Raw genomic sequence first — 21,382 nt, forward strand, 5'->3', positions numbered from 1 at the left:
AAGGTAGAATCATCCATTGCTTAACGACATATAATGTAGTGCATAGGTTGTCCTGTATTATAGGATTAACGGGGCAATCCTTCAATATTATAAGTAAGTTTTATATATAGGTATTATAATTCCAGTTTACTCAAACAGTGTCCTCTGTGGCTCTGAAGGAAGCTTTCCACAGTCTGAAAAAAAAAAACAAGATGATGTTATCAGGGTTATTGCAGCATGGGCTTAGAGACAATAAATTCTTAACAGGAAGTCTGTGTTACAAACTGGGGTAACAGAGTTTGAAAAACATGGACATTTACCTGGCAGTGAGCAGATAGAAAAGAAGACTTTGGGCTGCAAATATTGTAAATGTAGCATCCAGTGTTTTTGAAGTTTGACCTATTTGAGAGTAAAAGTCAGGATATCTCAGATTCTGGTGCTTTGATTTTGACTATTATTTCTTAAAAGTTAGACCCCTAACTTTATGGAAGTGCCCCTTGAACATGTAAGCTACATGTTGGAGCCGGTACAGATGGAGCTAATTTTAACAAAGCCTGTTGGATATTGTAATGTATTATGTTGTATGAGCTGGTCATATGCTAAATCTGCAAAGTAACTACCACTGTCAAATCAATATACTATATAATGACTGTGACCAAAAGTGTGAAATGTTTCTAGTTGTCAGAGCCAATTTATAAAAAATCCTATTTTATGGGCTCATTATAGGTTTTTAAAATACTGATGAACAAAGTTAATAGTAACTGAGCTGTCAGATGGATGAAATGGGGTAAAATGTAAAACATTTCTGAAATGTAATTAGAAGGAAAATATTTTTTACATTTATTTACATTTTTTTAATGTAACTTTTATTTATTTATTTTATTTTAGAGCTTATAAAGGGTGGCTGCTGTAAAATTGATATTATTGTTTTCACAATCAAGCCATTATGGATCTTTATTTTATTGAATAAAACACTTTTCTGGTACTGTTATGTCATGCTTACCCTTATGGACAATAGTTGCATTAAAACTTGAAACTTGCAAACAGTGTTTTTGAATGAAAAGAATCTCTCAGACAGACAGACAGACAGACATCCTGTTGTATCTCTATTAATGACAAATCTAAAGAATCTGTAGGTCGCCATCTAGCAGATGTATGACAACCACTGAAGTGCTGATTGTACAGTATCTGCTGTCAGCACTGGGAGGCTGGGCCTGCTGAGAAATTGGCAGCTACTGTCATGCTTCCTCAGAACTGGGGTGCTTGTTTTATTCTCAGAAGTGAACCATAGCTCCACATATCCACTCCTCCAACATTCACGCCTCTGCTTTTGAGCCAATCAGAGTCGTTTGCAGCGGCTGAAGTATCCTCTAAAGGCAGCCATCTTCAGTGATGATGTCTGACCACACACACAGACTTAATTCATCTGTTTATGTCATAGTGTCAGATGTTGTGGGTACTGGCTGCACATACACAGCACGGTTAACTCTGCACGGCAGTAGCTGACCGCGGTTTAATACTAGGCACATGGTTCAATTGTGACGCCACACTCAATATGGCACACGCAGCGTTGCGTGATGACGTCAGGTTGTGTTGACGTCCAGTGTCGCTGCGCTGTCAACCTGAGAGGCAGAAAGGGAAAAGACAAGGGTTGTTGTCCCCTCTAACTCAGGTAAATGCTCCGTATACAGCTGCCACTGTGGTGTTTCACCTTTTCTCTTTACACGTAGCGCTCACATGACTGAAGTCACTGGTTAGCTGTGGTTAGCTGGCGCAGTTAGCCTGTCGCTACAGTGAAGTTAGCTGAGGTAGCTTAGCATGGCTACATACTAGATCTTAGTGAGACATTAGAGTGAACAGTTTGACATTGATCAGTGAGAGTTAAACTGCAGGTGGTAAGATTATACTGTAAGTTACTCTGACAGCTAGTGTTACATTAAAGCTTATGGAGTCAACAGACCAACTTCTTCTAATGCCATCATCAGTTCAGCTCTTGATGTTCTCAGTTTAGGAAGTTGTGAAAGTTACTGCCACGACTTTCTCTGCAAGCTGCATGGTTGGCAGTTTGATAAAGGCTTTTTAAGTGACCAGTGTAATGAATTCAGATTTACAAAGCGTTTATTTTCTAGAGCAATCTCCAGCATGGCATTGAGAGGCGCTGTGTGCCGTCTCCTGGTCAACCCCCAGAGATGTGCCATCATCTCAGCCTGCAGGGCACACGGAACCACAGCACCTGCCAGATGGGGTAAGTGTTATGACCCCATGGCAGCCACAGAGGTAACAGTGTTTAAAGGGACAGTCCATCACCCACGGTTGCAGCTTTAAAGCATTCACACCCATCCACAGGGAGACCCATGGTAGCATCTGATCTGAAGCTACATTTGACACAGTGAAGTCTGCAATTTCAGTTTAAAACATATGTAATTACATACAAAGTTAGTCACCAAACAAATGTTTTAATTTCTTGCACAATATTGATCATTTTTCTGGTTTTCCACAGATGCAGAGAAGACTGTGCAGAAGTCTAAAGCACGTAGGTCTAAATAGCTCTTTATTTCTGAAATTTGTTATGCACTGACTTGAATTTGAAGCTCTTGACAGAATGTATGTTTAGGTTTTAAGGTTTTAAGGTATTTGAACTGCTCCTCTACTGACAGCTAAGGTCCAGTTCAACTGGCTCGATGCCCTGGACCTGGAGGGCCAGCTGACAGAAGACGAGATCATGATCAGAGACTCCTTCCGGACGTACTGCCAGGAGAAACTCATGCCTCGCATCATTATGGCAAACAGAAATGAAGGTGAGAGACTCTTTTTTTTCCCCCATGTTGCCCTTCATATACTGTACATACATAATATCTATATGCTAAACACAGATTCTTAACAAGATCTTATAATGTGTAACCTGTGCTGCAGTTTCACCATTTAGTTTGATGACATATTCTCAGTAGAAATGAAGCAACGTAACTCTAACGTGATCACATGTGACAGCTGGTTGGGTTTTTTTCAGTGTTCCACAGAGAAATCGTGTCAGAGATGGGAGAGATGGGTGTCCTGGGCCCAACTATTAAAGGTAAACAAATCTACTGTATTTGACAGTCCGACTGTTCACTACTCACTGCATGTATGTTACAGAGGAAATGCCACATACGTTATATACCCTTTAATGTTTTGCTGACCTAAACAGACGGGATCACAGCGATTATTGCAGCATTTCATTGTGAACTGTAACCTTTCACAATACTTTTATTGTAAAACAGCCAAATTTCTTTCACACAAACTGTCTGAAATGGACTTCGACCGTGTGCTCACTGGACCTGTGTGTGTTTGTTTTTAAGGAAATCTCAAGTGTTAGCCCATTAAACCTTCCTAAATGTGTTAACATTCATTCATTTAATGCTTTACTTTCTATTTTTAATAACACTGACAGTAACTTTCCTTCCTGTGTTTGATACAAAGGTTATGGCTGCGCAGGGACGAGCTATGTGGCCTATGGTTTGATTGCCAGAGAAGTAGAGAGAGTGGACAGTGGCTATCGCTCAGTCATGAGTGTGCAGTCGTCACTGGTCATGCACCCCATTAATGCCTATGGCACAGAGGAGCAGAAGCAGAAGTACCTCCCCAAGCTGGGTAAGAATCAACAGTCTATTGTCAGTCAGTTTATCTGTCAACAATAACATTTAAAATGGTTCACACTGATGATTCTGTGCCAATCCGTTGTCGAATATGAGTGCATTAACCATACAAACCCAGTGATGAGTGATTTATTCCCCTCTGTCACTCCCAGCTCGTGGAGAGATCCTGGGTTGCTTTGGTTTGACGGAGCCTAACCATGGCAGTGACCCCGGCAGCATGGAAACCAGAGCCAAATACAATCCATCCAGTCGCACCTACACTCTCACTGGCTCAAAGACCTGGTGAGTAGTGACAATAACACTGTTCTCTCTGCAGGATTCAACTGTTGGAATAAAAACTTCTGTCTAATGTCAAGACCTCAAGTCGGGATTTCAAGTAAAATTCTCAGCAACAATAGAGAGTTATTGCAGGGTTCACACTGTGTAGTTTTACTTATTACATTACTCTCTAATGTTCTCTGATTAAAGGAAGCAATATAAAATATATTCTATACCAGTGAGATGCTTTTCCCCCCCTGGTTTTCTGTTAGTAATTTCTGCTGCTAGACCGTCCCTCACATTAAAACAGTAACAAAAGATGTAGTTTAATGAGGTTGTGAAGTAGTGTGGGATGGTGGGAGTTGTTTTCTTCATTGTTAAATAGCCACCATTGCTGTGATGACTCAGGCAGAAATCATGTTCACTGTAAATTAAAGTTTTATTTGTTTACTTTTAGTCACGTTCGCCGACTTTCTTCATCAATCTCTGCCGTGTTACCTGGAAGTTATAGCAACTACGATCGAATAGGAAATGCAGCGTTACCTGAATGAAATTACAGATCTTTTGGGTTTGGAACATTGTTGGAAACATTTGGGATAATTTAAGTACACAGCTCAACAGGATATATAACATAAGTTTAGCGTTTTTAACATTTGAACGTGGAAATGTTAGATATTATACCTTGAAGTCATGATTTGTTTTAGTGATATTAAAATATTTGTAAACCTTTTAAGAAAAGGCATGTAGGGTTATAAATCAGGATATTTATTACACATTACTGCAAGATCATAAATGTGTGTGCCCAGATTACTTTTAGCTCAGAAGGGCTACTTCAAGCAGCATAAAAGTGAAGATAGAGGAAAAACTAGAGAAAACTATTAGCAGTGTGAGTCCAGAATGTCTCGCCTAAATAATGAAGACACAACAGCCACTGACAGATGTTTCCTTGGTTTTATATATATATATATATATATATATTATTTTCCTATCTAATATTGTTTTTGTGTAACGTGTCTGTTTTCAAGATAAAGTCTGTGTGTGTCATTAGTTGTCCACATGGTGGTGCTGTTCACATTTAAGGTACTAGATGAAACTCATGAAGAGGTTGCCTTTATTTTCAGGTTAACTAGTGTTACGTTTGATGAATGAAGCTGTGTACCTATTTTGTTTTTTTAATGTTTTATGCCAATAAATAAGTCTGTGACACTATAGGTTTAAGACAAAAGTAATATTAAAAGTACAGTATATCTGCTGAAGTTGGTAAATACAGGTCCCTCAGCTCTGTGTTCCAGTCATACTGCATAGTTAAAATCTATATTTATTTGTTATTAAAAAAAATCAGGCGTACCAGTGCATACATAGAGACATCTCCCTAACACTCCCTGTGCTTCCACCTTCAGGATTACCAACTCTCCAGAGGCAGATGTTGCCGTAGTCTGGGCCAAATGTGACGACGGGAAGATCCGCGGCTTCATCTTGGAGCGTGGCATGAAGGGCCTCTCGACACCGAAGATTGAGGGAAAGTTCTCCCTGAGAGCCTCCGCCACTGGTATGATCCTCATGGATGAGGTGGAGGTTCCCGAGGAGAACCTGCTGCCTAACGCCACCGGCCTTGGGGTGAGTGGAAACCCTGGATAGTCTATATGTAGTAATGTGTTTGTGGAAGGAACTTAAATAACTGTACACCTTTTGTGACATTATTGTACAGTTTCTAATAGGTATTTAGCTTCAGTTGAAATTATACAGTGTGGCTCAGGAAACACAACACACAGCAGTAATTGCTCATCACACTCCTTTTGCTGCTTCTAGGGTCCTTTTGGCTGCTTGAACAACGCTCGCTATGGTATCGCATGGGGCGCTTTGGGTGCTGCAGAGTTCTGTTTCCATGCAGCTCGACAATACACACTCGACAGGTCAGTATCTTTTAGGGATGTCATGATCCGATCTCAACGATTGGTATCGGCGCCGGTCTAGGTATTTTTTCAACTCATCAGTATCGGCTATGTTGAGCTTTATTTATCTGATCTTTTGTTTTATGTCAGCTGTCATAGAGTTGTTTTCACTCACGAAGCTTTCATGCACGGTGCACCCATCGGTTTGGTGTTTTGTAATGCATTCATTAAGTTTGAAGAGTTTGGTAAAGAAAAAAGTTGCAATCATTTCACACATTTTTGTTCAGTTTTGAAAAAAAAAAAGAGGAAACACAGTGTTGTTGTTTTCTTTACCAGAATCCAGTTTGGCGTGCCACTGGCAAGGAACCAGCTGATGCAGAAGAAAATGGCCGACATGCTGACAGAGATCACCATCGGCCTACAGTCCTGTCTGCAACTGGGAAGACTCATTGATGAGAAAAAGTAAAGACGACTTTATCCACTAACTGAAGTGTATTACATGGGATGTGACATGGCACTACTGTTTCTCTTCATCACACCGCACGGTCACCAACGTCTTTTTTCCCCTTTGGTTCTTAACAGTGTCATTAAACTGTTTCAGATTACACAATTCCCTTTCTATAGTGGTTAAGACATTTCAGTCTGCACCAACAGTGGCTTAGTCCCTAAGACTAATGCAAAACAAATGTGCTGTTTTATTAACAGAGCAGCCCCAGAGATGATATCCATGCTGAAGAGGAACAGCTGCGGTAAAGCCCTTGACATAGCCAGACAGGCCAGAGACATGCTGGGAGGAAACGGCATCGCAGACGAGTACCACATCATCCGCCACGTCATGAACCTGGAGGCTGTCAACACATACGAAGGTGAGGACGTGGAAAACAGTTTAAAATGGACTTCAATTCTACATGAGACATGCATGTGCACACACAATAGGTGGAACGATACCAATGTGTATGATGTGCCAATTGAACGTTAGTTTTGTGAGAGTATATTATTCCAGTAGTCACCTGTGTCCCTTCTACACAAGTTGCACCTGTTGATCCTGTTTATCGGTTGTCTCCTCCTCCTCCTCCTCCAGGTACTCATGATATCCATGCCCTGATCCTGGGCAGAGCCATCACAGGGCTGCAGTCCTTCACCGTGGGCAAATAAACCAACAGGACCCTGCTGTTAGAAATGTACCAGACGTGTCAACAGTGCAGCAGTTTTCAGATTATTTGGATGAATTCTTACCTGTGTAGTAACAATGTTTGTTTTCTCTCAGGTTTGTAGAATATATATTTGAGTGCTTTATTTTGAGTGAAGGAAGAAGTCACATTTTGAGTCTGTCGCTGAACTTGCGTACTGTTGTGAAGTGTAATTAATTCAGATGTTGATTTTTCAACTTAAAAAGGGCTATTTTTCTACTCTCAATTACAAAACCATAGCAGAGATTTCTTTTAAGCTGCCCAGTTGTATAGACAGAGTAAAATTCATTGTATAGACTTTCATGGACACTACTGCGGTGAAGTATTAACAGTTCTGAGTGAGACTTGCTGCTGGTTACTGATGTTAATACTGTAATTATAAAACAAAGCATAAATGGCCACAACTTGTTTGGAATTGCCTGTGAAGCTTTTTTGTTTTTGATTTGATCCAATTATGCAGATGTTGTCAGTGTGAGAGGTAAGCTCAGTTTCTATGGTTACATGCACCATGGTGATGAACCTGTAGCACTTCCACTAAGATGTCATAACTTTGCATGGTTTGCCATGTTCCACAATGTTGTTAAATAAAAGTTATACAAATATTCCAGATGTCTGCAGGGGAATTAAGTCAAAGTTTGATAAGGTAAACAACGTCCTTCTGTCACTTTATCCTCATGGTGGAAATGTCATGATTCTTGATCTTGAAGTAGTTAAATGTGAGGCTTTATTATATTTAACAAGACACAGCTTTAAGTCAGAACCATGAAACTGTAGCAGCAGTTTGTGCTGTGTGAGGAAGTCACATAAAAACTCCTACTCTTTGTGGGGTAAATGTGCTGCCAATCTACAGGGCAGCTCAATGGTGTCATTGAAGACTCACGCACCACAAATAAGAGCACTGTCTTGAAATGCACTGTTGCTGAAATAAGTGAAGAGGTTTAACTAGACAGTTACCTTTACTCCATGGTGGAAGAAGACATATATACAAATAGTCTGCTTGGAACAATATTGTGTGTCTGATATGTGCTTTGCCACAAAAAAAGGTATAATTTCCACATTAAAACAGAAGTGGGTACATAAGTACAGAAAGTAAAGTACAGTACCTCTGCAGGAAAAATATGTAACTACATACAGGATTAGTTCACAAGATAAATATGAGGGGTTGCAAACATGATAAGGGGCCTCAGCTAGACACTGCTGCTGCTGTACAGGATCACAATGCTTCATATTTTATAAGACTACCATCTGTATATATGTACAATCTTAAACTGAAAATATAGTATTTTCCTCTGAATTAGTATAGAGTAGAGGTATAAAGTATAAAGAACTGAAGTACAAGTACCTCAAAAATGAACTTGAATACAGTAATTGAGTAAATGTAGGTGAGGTTACACTACCTTTGCAACCTCCACCTGTATTTCTTCTCCCTCTTCACAATATATTTATCAGCTGCCGTTCTGTAGTTGTGTGAGGACTTATTCTTAATCCTTCTCTCACTATCACAGGTTGACCTCTGCTATTCATATTAACTCACGCCATTATCATGAGTTCAGTAGAGAAGATGGGGGAGAGGCTTTAGTTACTGAAAATGGCACAAACGCAGATGTTACTTACAAGGTGTTAGGGTTTTGTGAGATTAAAATATGTATCTATATATCTATATTTGTATTACTTGTAAAAAAAATGATATTGGTCTTTTTTCTGTTGATCCACACTCTGCCCTTTCATTTCTCACTTACACACCTTTTCTCTCCAGCTGTACCTCACTTCATGTCTTGGACAGTTGAGGAGAAGTGAACCCACAAAATGTCCTCAGTGCTGAAAAGATAATCTCTATGTTTTTTTTCTCCTCTTCTTTTTTAAATCCATTGGGGCTTGAGGGATGTGGGCAGTGCCAGTGGACAGATAAAGACCTCCATCATCTCCAGCTACACTGCCTCTTTGAAGTGGAGGGGAATTAAAGAACCGGCAAATCCTCGGTCATACCGAGGCCCAGGCGTGTTCTACATGTTGCTTACATAAGGAAATTGCTTTTCCATTATTTTTTTTTTGGACCAATGGCGTTTGATCTTTGGGGCATGTGTAGATGTGAGTCACTAATTGTACCCTGAGTGGACTGTGTGTTCTGTGTCCTTTCTGTCGGGGATGATGGAGGTTGGCACGATGGTTCACTTGTGATCTCCGAGACGTTTGCAGCAGCTATTGCAGTCTAAACTCGGATAATTGGGAATCTTTTCATCTGAAATAATCATCTGGATTATGACTGTCAAATGAATCATTCTCGTGATTAGACTTCACACTTTCAGCTGACAATCTGTTGAAGCATTTAACAGGGACAAATGTGCTAATCCTCCGACTACACCAAAATACAAGATTATGATTTATGAGTTGGGATTTATGGGTATGAGTGGTGCGACCTTTGTGGGATAGGTTAAGGCACATCTTCTGTTTAAATTAAGGGCTTAAAGGACGCTGATGGTTTGGACATGATTTGAACTTTCTGGCTGGTCTTGATCCTGTATGTGGTGGCAGGGTCAGCCTCACAGCAAGAAGGTTCTGGGCTGTTCCAGATCTTCCTACGTGCTACGTGCAAATACATATAACATAAATGAGCAAACTCTGAATTGCTGGCTGCCATTTTGTCACTATACTACAACAAAAAATATCCATTTCAGTCCAAAAAGCAATTTTCCCCATAGACTGCCATTATAAAAGAGAAGTCTATAAAACTTTTGACAGCAAAAACTACAAACAAGGTGGGTTTCAAAGTAGGAATTTGAATCCAAGTTTTTATATTTGCATGTTATTTTGTGAGATATCAATCCTCCTCTCCATCTATACATCCTATTAATCCATGTAAAAAACTAATAAGCATCTTCCTCTGAGTTTTTGTGCTTTCTCATCTCGCAGGTTCCCATAGATCATGGTTGTGCCTACTGCTGTGGTCCTGCTTGATGCTGCTAATGCTATTATTATTATTATCAACTTCCTTATTATTATTAGTCATATTTCTACTATTATAGTTGTTATTGGTACATGGTGTACTCTGTCTCCGATCTCATTCCCAGGTTATCAAATAATGATGCGAGTGGTGTTCATTTAGTTGCAATCTGCAATTTCACCACTAGATGCCCCTAAATTCTACACACTGGTCCTTTAAAATGATGTTTTTCCTTTTCACTGCTGCCAAGTAAATAGTTTTATAAGGAGTACAGTCTAGAACTACTCTATATAAAAAATGTCCTGTTTTAATTTGGCGCTATATAAATAGAATTTTGTTTAATTGAGTCCCATTGTAAAGTCTATGCACCAAGCGGGACAGACAATAGGCCTGTCAAATGCTTTATGAGGAAGGAATTGCATCCAATGTGTTTTCTAGGGCTCAAGGATAAGCACAATGTGTTTTGGTGAGAAACATTGAACGTAAATATAACTTTTTGTCTGTTTACTATAAAGCTCCACAGGGCCCCTTTAAACCACTGGAGGTCAGCAAAAACGAGATTTAACAGCAAGATTTTCAGCTGTCAAGTTGCTTGGTCGAAAATCTATTTTTAACCCATGAACCTTTAAGACCACCTGTGTGAGACAGGTAATCACCTTCACTGCCAGGTATTTCTGTTAACTGCGTTCTATCTCAGGCAGTGAGAGCATACAGTCTGTGGACTGCATTGTAGGGGATAACACCACCCATCCACACCCCAGCACCCATACAGCACTCATACATCAGGGATCTCCCAACAACAACTTGGATCAGCACAAATAGCTCTTGACTGATTGCCCACCAGACGACTTCTCGGTAACTTGAAGGAATTAAGGGCAGGACGACAGCGGCACATAAGCTGCTGTTGGAGGTGGACACAGTCGCAGCCGAGTTGGATAGAGGAGTGGTCCAAGTGGGCGGACCCGACACCTTACAACTGCTGGCAGAGGGAGCGCTTCATTTCAGCACCAAGGACAGAGAAGGAGGCAGCCGCCCCTGAGCTGAGGACCCGAACAACAACAACAACAACAACAACAACAACCCGGTAAACTTCACTCAACTATTCACTCAAAACGCTTGGATGGATTAAGAGCTTCAAAGTAAGGTTGGCGAGGTTGGACGTGACATGCAAAGTGTTGAAAACTCAAATTTGTTGACATGTTTCTCCTGTTTTGCAGAATTGTCTGCTCGCTCATTCATGTGAGGAATATGTGTGGAGGACGGTCCAGCTCTAAGTGAGGAGAGAGAAGAACAAAAGGAAGTCATATCCAGTTGGAATAATAAGTCCCTCATCATGAATGGCTATAATTTAACCGGCCTGAACTCCACCAATGCACAAGCGTACCCGTATTCAACGTCGATAGACGACCCTCTGTACAGGCAGTATAAGCCCCCAGTGAAGGAACTCATCGCCCTGCCAAAGGCAGTGGTGTACCTGCTCATGGCTGCACTGGTGGTTGTTGGAGTTGCCTATGCTATTGTTGGACATCTCATCAAGGATCTGGCCATGGATATAACAGGTATTGCTGGTAGTTTTATTTGAGTCAACCCACTGCGTCACTTACACTTTTAGAGTTTCAGAGCTACCCCCAAAACCCCCAAGTAACCCCTCATCTTTAAATAGGATGTTATTTAGCACTGTTATCAAAAACTGGATCTTTTGTTTCAGTATGTTTGCACACATAACTGTCAGCATTTATGTTGGTTCGTTTAAGTTTGCTTACTACCATTGTTTCAACCATTAATCCATTACTTTTTCAACTGTTTCCATTTCATTTAGTTAATTATTGGTCTATTAAGGGTCCAATGTGTAACATTTAGGAGGATCTAGTCCACCATGTTTCTACGGTAGCCTAGAATGGACAAACCAAACCAAAAGTTTCGTGGCCACTGTTGTTTCTCCTACACACTTCACAGCACGTTCTCATTCCCATGTCGTCAAATACAGATGTGAGTGGTGTTCAAATTCCTGTTATTGGCAATCAACAACTTCACCGCTAGATGCCACTAAATCCTACACACTGGTCCTTTAATGTTAGCTAACGATATTTTACCATTCATCCAAGACAACAATCCAATCAAAACTATTTCAACTGTTCAACCTTTTATTCAGTATTATTATCTTAACTCATGCTAATGTGCTTGCTTATTGTTCATATGCCCTTTAAATCGCAACATGTAGTGTTCAGTTGTTGCAGCTTACTCAATTTGTGAATATATTATATTTTATTTTTTTATTTGTTGAGCTACTCCACAATCTTTCCCAAGCACCTGCAGAAGTACTCCCTGGGGTACATGTTACCCTGGTGGGGAGTCTCTGATTTAGGGCATTGCCTTTAGAATCAAGAATATTAAACTTAAGCAGCCTCTGACCTTAAATCCTTTTACTATTGGTTGTATTCAATCTATAACCCTGCTTCCTTTGTTTAGAGTGTGTGTTGGGTCCGACTGGCGAGGAAGAGAAGGAAAAGAAGAACCTGCAGGCCATGGCCTCCAGCCATCCTCCTCCAGTGCATCCATTTGCCCACAATGCCTTCCATGTTTGGGACCAGGACGACGTGGTCATCTCTTTACCCCACGAGGAGAGCCCCCAGACCAGCCCGATGCTTATGGCTGCCATCCCTTACATCCCCTCTTTCTTCCCACACTCACACAGCCCAACAAGTCACAACTCTCTGACTTTCTCTGTCAGCCCAGGGCCAACCAGAGAGACCAGCCTCCCGAGGGAGATCTGATTTTGGACCCCAATCATAACAAGCCTTGACGACTGGCAACCAAGTGTCGACCCCCCCCCCAGCACACACAAGACACATGCAGATGTGACTTTGACGTGTTTGATGTGGTCGTTGTCATATATGTAGAAACCCTGTCTCATGTTCCTCTCCTCTCTCAGCAGATGTACATTTGGGAAGTTGCCTGCAATGACTACACTGTGTCCTTCTCTTACCTTTTAAATGATTTCTTAGACTTAGGCAACATGACTTAAGACTGTTGTCTCTCTCTCACATGTAATATCAACAGAAAAGTCCAAGTTAACACCTTGAGAAGGGAAAAGGGAAACCCAAGGACAAGGGGGGATTACTGGAGAGCACTGGATATTGTCTCTGTGTGCCTGAGCTTCAGAGAAAAGCTGTTTGACATGCTAGATTAAGTTTAATAGACGCTTAATGGTTACAATACGTCTTATTTCTCTGTGGATGAAATAAAGGTGTTGTTTTTTTCATCAAATCCTAGCAAGAGGCTGTAAGACAATATAAAGTGGGTTATGTATATTTCTGTCACACTTTTGTTATCGCTCTTTCATTGTGTAACACAAAAAGGCACAGGACATCAGACTCTTTGTAAAGGTTACTACATCAGCCGTAGTCCTCGCATCAACAAAGCTGCTTCCAACCCGTAAAACCAACCAGCTGGCTGTCTCACACACTTCAGGAAAATGTTATTTCAAGACGCAGGGATTAGACTTAACAGGGAAGACTTAACGGAGTTCCAGCAATTCGACGTGAACACAACACAAGTTAATCCTGTGGCCTTTATGGTAGGTGTCACACGTACTCAGGGATCTCCCCCTCTGTCTGGTACGCAGAGCCCGTCACACATAAGTATACAGTATGTGGCATGCTGGGAAAGTGAGCTAATGCTTTATTTAATACCAGCTAACAGCAGTTTTTACTCCCAGGTGTCAATAAGGGGTGAATAACTTATTTTTGCAGCTTTCTTTTGGCTGTTTTAATCAATTCAAGTCAGTTCAATCAATTCAAAACTCAAAAAGCACATTTTGAAGCTCTTGATTGGCCTTAAATTTTAAATACAGAACCACAAAATCCCAAACAGTGGGAGGTCTGCTTGCTTTTAGTGTGTTTTTCCACATAGTTGGAAAGAACAGTTGGTCAGTTCTGGCAGCGAGAGCTTAGTAAATTCATTTAAGCCCTGAACTTTCTCTGAACTTTCTCTGAACTTTCTCTGAACTTGAGTCCGGAGCAGTGAAATGTGTGATCATATTCAGCATGTGATTTAAGATGATACTGGCAGATTTAAGAATCACTAAGTAAATTACAGGTGATGAAGGGTTACAGAGCATAAAATGCAACTAAAAGTGTATTTCCATTCCAAGATGTGCTTTTACACGTTAACACTGCCAAATATTGAACTCAGGAATACAAATATTTGCTGTAAAAGCTCTAAATACTAGCAGACATATTTTTTCCATGTCCATATCCACAAGACACTGTTGGCAGACACAGACACACATTCAATGAATAATGACATTCAGTCGTTAAAGAAGTTATGAAGATCAACTCTAATCCCACATCATGGATATACAATCGTTTAATCACATCCAAACACACATTCCTTTTCATCACCTACCTGGATATTAAAATGTATATTTATTTGTATTTGGAAATTAGCTCAATCAGAAACCTTCCACAACATATTAAAATTATTAGTTTGTGTCTGCATTCTGAGTGGTTTTGAGATATTGAAGTTCAAAGATTTTATGTTAGATAACAAAACTGATGTCAAAATAAAAAGCATATTTAATATACTTTAAATACAAAATCAATTCAAAGTCCTATCATGCTTTTAAATGGGGTTTTCTAAATCAGATGTTTTGCAGATCTGGACAGGAATAGACCTTTTCCACAGCAGCCATTTTGACATGAAATAGGGTAAACAGGAGTTACCAATGACACTAATTAAGGTAGAGCCTTTCCACTCAGACAACATAAACAGCAGCAGCACCATGTTTACAGCAATAAACACATCAGTCTGGCTGTATTGGTACTTGGAAAAAGCTTTTTATTGTACCTTGTAAAAGCAGCTGTTTTTCCCGTTCAAGCATTTGCTGTAGTAACTGGGGCCGGGTGATGTAAAAAGAAAAGAAAAGAAAGAAGCTGTTCTCGGTATTTAACAAACTTGCACTGATGTTTGCATGGCAGCGCAGCATTAAGTTCATATAAAGTTTACTGTGGTCCGTCTGAAGTGTTGATGGAGGAAAAACAGACTCACTGTCACAGTCGCTTTCAGACCAACTGCTTTTACTGGCAAGAATAACTAAAGGGTGGAAGGTTTTCTCATGGGAGACGTAGAAATGATGGTAAAGGTGGGTCCAGCCAAAATAATAATAACAATGATGATAAAGGTTGTGTGAACCTCAGGACTCCAGTCGACATATGGGGCTGTCGTAGACCATCTGTAGGTTCACCTTGTGTCCCACCAGCTCTCTGATGTTGTTGATGCCGTATTTAATCATGGTGGGCCTGCGGGTCAGAGGAGACGGCAGAGTGAGCAACAGTTCTCATTAAACAATGCAGCCACAACAGAGGCAGAGTGTTTGTGTTGTGTCTGATTCCAAGTCTGGCAGGTCAGAGGAAAAAGAGCAGAGGTTTTGGAGGAAGAGGGAGGATTACTCAGCCTGGATTATAGAGTCTTGCCCAGCTCGCTCGCTCCGTAGTTATTAGCCATGATGGTTGTACCCGGTTGAAAGTCAGATATAACTACATTTAAACTAAAATTATGCTCCACAATCTGCTGCCACCAAATAACCTGCGTGGTAAGGTTTACCTTAGTTTTGTGGAATTAAAGTTTTAAACAAAAGGTGAATATATATTTAAAATGAATAGAAATGTCTCATACTGTAGTGACTTTGCTTAGCTATAGCCAACAGTGTCTACAGTGACATAGTTTATTATTTAGCATTAAATAATGAATAATGTAAACAGTAATTCTAAATTTAAATTTCATTTATAAAGCTGAATAATCCTTTTCAGACAATGAACTTAAATATGTAAAATGTGGGTCAGATGTGAGCACAGTAGCTGCAGGACTGATGACGTCTATAGACAGACTCAATCTGAGCCGAGCCACAAGATATCGTTTTCACAGACAAACGCTCCTGTTTTCAAAAGCTGACATGGTAGTAATATAAAATGCAGGTCAGTTATGATCTTTTAAAACCACTCATTCATATTGTGCATCTGAGTGTGTTCACCTTTCCAGAGACAGTCCCCAGGCAATCACTGACACATCCTCAGGAAGACCCATGGGCAGCAGCATCTCTGGTCTGAAGACCCCCGAGTTTCCCACTTCCACCCACTTTTTTAGTCCTGTATGTACGGAGAGAAATTATACACAGTTGGTGGAGCGACCGAAACCACAAAACACAGCAGTCCTACAAAGGCAAGAACGTTTTCAAACTGTAACAGATAGAAAGGTTGTAATATCTTTGATTTATGTCTTTTTATCCAACCCCAAAAATAACTCAATTTCATTTATACAGTTTCCAGCTGCCACAATGTCCAGCAAGAAAAAGAGAGGAAAGCCATTTGATGGTTGAAACTTAACAACTCCTGCGACCCTGGACGGAAAACAGCAGCCAAACTGAACTAATACAGCGTAATGGTAGCAGATTATGTAGAGGAGTTGTACAACACCTTCATGGTAGCTGAACACTTCCATGCTGGGCTCTGTGTATGGGTTGTAGGCAGGCTTGAAGCGTAGTTTGGTAATTCCTAGAAGAGAAACAACAAAGACATTTGTGTGGTTTGAAAAACACATCTGAAGGCAATCAAAGGTTCAAAACACTGCAGAAAATGTTATTGTCCTGCATTTCACACCTTTGGTAAAACGATGTACAGCCCACAATTTACAGGTATATGGTAGCTTTAGCTGTGAATTACCACTCAGGATTATTAGAGTGTTTATTGTAAAGCCATTTACCAGAGTTCATAAACAGTTATTTATTAAGACGAAGCCCTCCTGACCTAGTTTGGTGAAGAACTGATGCAGGATGCCCATGAGGTCTCCCAGTGTGAGTCCATAGTCGGCCACCACACCCTCTATCTGGTGGAACTCGGCCAGATGGGTGGCATCTAAGGTCTCGTTCCTGAACACCCGGTCGATGGAAAAGTACTTGACGGGGGTGAACTTCTCCTGGTGGATGGATGGGTGGGCGGTTTGGCAAGATGGAGAGAAAGAAGAGCTTCATGGTCAGGGACAAGACATGTACAGCACATACGCTATAGGGTCAAAGCTATCTGCTGCTGTAACACCACAGTAACTCTTTTGGGAAAACTTTCCACAAGAGTTTGGCTGCAGGGATTTGCTCCCTTTCAGGCATGAGAGCGTTAGTGAGGGTCGGGCGTAAGACCTGGCTCACATTCGGCGCTGCAATTCATCCCAAAGGTAAGTCCAAAAAGATGGTGGTGTGTTAATCGGTGAGTCTTAAAATGCATTCAAGCAACAGATGCTGTTTTTGTTGCGTAAAGTGTGTGCCATTCACCTGTTGTGCCAGTTTATACAACATGCGTGCACTGACTGCCGTCGTGTGAGTGCGGAGGATGTTCTTCTGAGCCTCCTCTATCTTCCAGTCATATTTGTACCTGAAAGAAAACAGGACATTAGATGATGTCGTCATAGACTTTGTTGAAAGTCGACTGACGTTACTTGGGAATGTGCGGTAATGTCTCACCCCTGAGAACCAAAGCCTCCCTCTGAGTGGACCTTCTTCACTCTTTCCAGGTAGTCCTGCGGGAACTCGTGGGCGAGTGCTGGATCTGAAAAATAATGTTTGGAATAAACGATCATCAGAAATGACTCGGTTATCACTTAATGCGCCAGGAGAGAACTGTATGACACGCACCGGACAGGAAGAAGGTGTCGTGCTGGTCTCTGGCCGGGTGCTGCTGGGGCTGGAAGAGGGAGTCGAAGTTCCAGAAAGAGCTTTCTATAGAAGTGTTTTTGGTCGGCCTCGGCATCTCTTGTGAAGCTACAGGCAAGCAGGAGGGTTTGATTTAGGTCTTCTTTGTGTGTGTGTGTGTGTGTGTGTGTGAAACAGCTTTATTCACTGATATTCATAACCACTCACCCCATCTCCAGGAAGATCTGCCTAAACTGTGTTCGCACCTTCATCAGCGGGTGCAGGTGGCCGCAGTCGGGGGCCACGCCCATGGCCTCAAAGTTGTAGGGCTTAAATTTCTTCTCTTTCCAGCTGCCACTGAAATACAACACAAGTAAGACTTAAGAGGAGCTGTTAGGAGAAGAAGAGTCTGAAACAGGAACGGGCTGCAGTCTTCTGCTCTTTAAATAAACTACAGCAACTTTGCTTCTTTATAGTTAGCAAGTTTTCCACAATCTGCTGACAGTGCATAATGTGTATTTCAATTCACGTGATGAATCTGCAGCTGAGATGATTGAGAGCATTAAACCGGTGGTGTACACAATCAGTGCAGAGATGTAAAAGCAGCATCAATTGAATTTTGGGCAGAGGAAGAAGGAACATCTGGATGCTGCTTTCAGCTAAATCCCCTCTATGATTTCATGCAAACCCAAGACCGGAGCTTTATTTTATTCTGATTGCATTTTAATACCTCATGACAATAGCATAAGCTGCATTATGGGCATGTTCATTATTTATCCTTTTTTTTTATCTCTCTCTCTCTCACAGGAACACGGTGTCCAAAAGTTTTATTACCATACACTTTGAGCCAATTTAACATGGAAAATAAGGCCAGCTTTGTCAATGCAATATATTAGAACTCGAAAACAACTCTTAATTTGCATGACTTTAATTAAGTTTCATTTCTCTTCAGAAAAGAGAGAATAAGCATCAAACCTTGAATTTATGATACAGACTTTCGGAGATATGAAATATTAGACACCCCGCTGTTATGTTGGTTTGGTCACAGTCATTTTGTCCTGCCCTGCCTTTAGGACAAAGTCCTCATCTTTGGACTCGTCCCCTTTTATGGGCAGAGGTTTCTCTGTGTCTTCTGTCTGAGGTCCTGCACACCGTCACTGACAGACAGGGGAGGGCAGACGGGACACGTTTTCCAGTTGCATTAAGCAATTATCAGGCAGCGCTGAAAACATATCTAGAATTGGACTAAATAAGTAACAGCTGTACTCACTTGGCAACCATCTCAGGGGTGAGCTCCGTCTCCTGTTTGGTGATGGTGGTGCTGAAGGAGTTGCCTTTAGAGATCCAGTATGACTTCACCGTCCTACACACAGAAAATAAAGACATTATGAAGGGACTCCGTGTTAGAGGTCAGCTTCTTTAGGAATTTACCTGTAGAGCTGCAGCGATTAGTCTATTAGTTGTTAATTATTAAATGAATCGCTGACCACCTGTGAATGTGAATATAGGCTGCGTGTGTCTGTGCTATTTGTTTAATGTATATCCTCTATGAATCCTCGTTGGAATAAAACGTAACATATTTGGTTACTTTGAGAGCTTCACTACAGACGTGTTTTTACGCTCAGTGGTCAATGTTTGCCGATAATATCTTCCCTCAGGAGAAAGACGCTTAGTTAGATCAGCTTACATCTGTAGCCTGGCTAACAATTTATGAGAGACTGCTTTCTGAGTAAGAGGATTTTGGATGAATCTGCACCTTGGTATCAATCCAGAGTATATTTTATTACGTTAACAACTAAATGTTAAGTGTCCCCATCAATGTGCATTTTAAACTTAAAGTCCCCCTCCACTCAGAAATGTTTTTCTTCTTGTTCTTACAGTTGGATGTTTGATCTCCACTGTGCAGAATGATGAGCAGAGTTTGACACATAGAGGATTTAACATTCATGTCCTGCTGAGAGAGTTGGATATATGTTTTCTCTGTGCCATAAAAATCAGATTTTTAAGGCAGCCGTATCAGCATTGATTGGAAATCTATACCCTGTACAGTTTATAACCTACCTGGTTACATGTTATGTTAGGGAAATCGTTGAGAGCACCAGTGCACAGACACTGAGAATGGGACTTTACAGTGAAGGAGGAGACATCTTGTGTCCAGCAGGACAATGAACATATGCATATTCAGACACACATTATAGTTCAAAGCAGACTATTTGTATATATGCTTTAATGCCTGGTAAACTATTTTATGCTTCAGTTGCTTTATCTACAATTTGTCTTCAACAGAGGTTTAAAGAATAAGAACAAAGCAAGTCAGTGAAGTAGTTAACATGGTTTAGCCCACTAAGACCTTGTGTAGAGGAGACTTATACAACACTTCTACACACGTGTACAGTCGTAAATAAGATGAAATGTAAACAGGACTTTAAATGTCACCATATTCCACACATCTCTGCAGTGTCCCAGTTTATCGGTCCTTGTTTACCTTGGCAAAAAAAATACTAAAGGAGCAATTTAACAGTTTGACAGTTTCTACTGGCACAAATATCAGCCCATAAGCCACACACTCACAGACGAGACACAATCCCATATTTCTGGCTAACTCGTGCAGTTACGTAACGAACGCTGGCCACAGCAGCAGGATGCATCAGCACAATTACAATCTGTAGCCACGAGAACAGTTAATGAAGCTGTGGTTAGGAGCTGAACATCTATCAGTTTCAACTATAATCCCAACCTCATGCTGACTTGTGGAAGGCAACCACTGAGCCACAACAAAGCTCCTCCTGCCACCTCCTGGTGGACAAAAGGTACGACACTTACACTTCAGAGAGCAGCTTCCTCTTCTTCAGCTCATTCTTCTCCTTCTCTTCCAGCTGAGCTGTGTTAGCTTTCTTTACCAGAAGCAGCTTCTCTCTGACCTGGTCTTCTATGCTCTCCACCTGGGGAGCAACACACGACCACACAAACACATTCGATTCAGATCGATACCGAACACACAAGGCTGAGATAACAGAGTTGATGCACAACTTACGGTCTTGAATATCCTCGGGCCGCCCTCGTGTGATTTGTCCACTCTGATCCATTTGTTGGACATGGCCTTGCTGAAGCCGATCTTCCCAAAGGACAGTTTCTGCACGGGGACAAACAACAGTGTCACTGAGTATACAATGCAGAATTATAGAACAGTATGTGTTTATATGAGAGTAATTAATCAATTCATACATTCAAATATAATGTGTATGAATGGTGTACAGTTCGTCCACACTTTACTGTCATCATTGCTTCGTACTGTACAACACACAGATGATCTCCACATCTTTTATTATAGTTTTGCTTTATTGTGGAGGAAGAAAGATGTTTTACTGGCTAAGAGGTGGGAGCCTGTTTTATTTTGTATATTTGGTGTGCAGATTTAAAAAACAACTTCTTTCTAACTTCTGTATTTAACAGTAAGAAATATATAAGATCATTTTTTTTAAAAATTGGAGAGAAGAGAGAAGACCTGCAATGAAATCTCAATTATATTTGTGACAATGGGATAATTTCATATTTGAAAGTTCATTGAGTAGAAGAACACACATACAGGCCGTGTGGATGTTGTATTCTGTCTGATTGTTACCCAAGAACCAAAACATTGCTGCACTGAATTTTAATAGAAACTGGTGCAACCGGTCAGCCACCTCCATCACACGCCAAACACAACAGATTCAATCTTATTCTTAGTTTTGTTATTGTTTCTAAATTATTTTAAATGTTTTTAACTTAAAAAAATGGTTTTACTAGAATGGACTGGAATATATATATATATA

At 40.8% G+C, this 21,382-nt stretch overlaps 2 protein-coding genes across 2 annotated transcripts in view; one reads left to right on the plus strand and one right to left on the minus strand.

Annotated features, from left to right (window-relative positions):
* The first annotated feature begins 1,490 nt into the window (after positions 1–1,490).
* LOC118323576 (glutaryl-CoA dehydrogenase, mitochondrial-like) lies at positions 1,491–7,556 on the plus strand. Its single transcript, XM_035655581.1, has 12 exons — positions 1,491–1,651; positions 2,109–2,224; positions 2,480–2,512; positions 2,637–2,777; positions 2,987–3,049; positions 3,436–3,606; positions 3,764–3,893; positions 5,270–5,486; positions 5,679–5,782; positions 6,098–6,223; positions 6,467–6,627; positions 6,843–7,556. Exons 2-12 carry the CDS (start codon positions 2,122–2,124, stop codon positions 6,914–6,916), a joined length of 1,323 nt encoding a protein of 440 aa, XP_035511474.1. The 5' UTR covers positions 1,491–1,651; positions 2,109–2,121; the 3' UTR covers positions 6,917–7,556.
* A 7,150-nt stretch (positions 7,557–14,706) lies between these two features.
* farsa (phenylalanyl-tRNA synthetase subunit alpha) overlaps positions 14,707–21,382 on the minus strand; it is an 8,021-nt gene continuing 1,345 nt past the window's right edge. The window contains 11 exon segments of the mRNA XM_035655586.1: positions 14,707–15,192; positions 15,924–16,038; positions 16,366–16,443; positions 16,696–16,864; positions 17,214–17,313; positions 17,403–17,487; positions 17,574–17,688; positions 17,795–17,927; positions 18,841–18,933; positions 20,394–20,512; positions 20,605–20,703. Of these exon segments, the coding sequence (XP_035511479.1) occupies positions 15,087–15,192; positions 15,924–16,038; positions 16,366–16,443; positions 16,696–16,864; positions 17,214–17,313; positions 17,403–17,487; positions 17,574–17,688; positions 17,795–17,927; positions 18,841–18,933; positions 20,394–20,512; positions 20,605–20,703 (1,212 nt within the window). The 3' untranslated portion in view covers positions 14,707–15,086.

The sequence above is a fragment of the Morone saxatilis genome, unplaced genomic scaffold (assembly GCF_004916995.1).
Source record: "Morone saxatilis isolate NCDOM2014 unplaced genomic scaffold, NCSU_SB_2.0 Contig14, whole genome shotgun sequence".
In the NCBI taxonomy this organism is placed as follows: domain Eukaryota; kingdom Metazoa; phylum Chordata; class Actinopteri; family Moronidae; genus Morone; species Morone saxatilis.

Excerpts from the sequence above, each read along its gene's own strand:
- LOC118323576 (XM_035655581.1), top strand. The coding sequence starts at position 2,122 with ATGGCATTGAGAGGCGCTGTGTGCCGTCTCCTGGTCAACCCCCAGAGA. Across the intron at positions 2,513-2,636 it reads TGTGCAGAAGTCTAAAGCAC|CTAAGGTCCAGTTCAACTGG; the intron begins GTAGGTCTAAAT and ends CTCTACTGACAG. Across the intron at positions 6,628-6,842 it reads GGCTGTCAACACATACGAAG|GTACTCATGATATCCATGCC; the intron begins GTGAGGACGTGG and ends CTCCTCCTCCAG.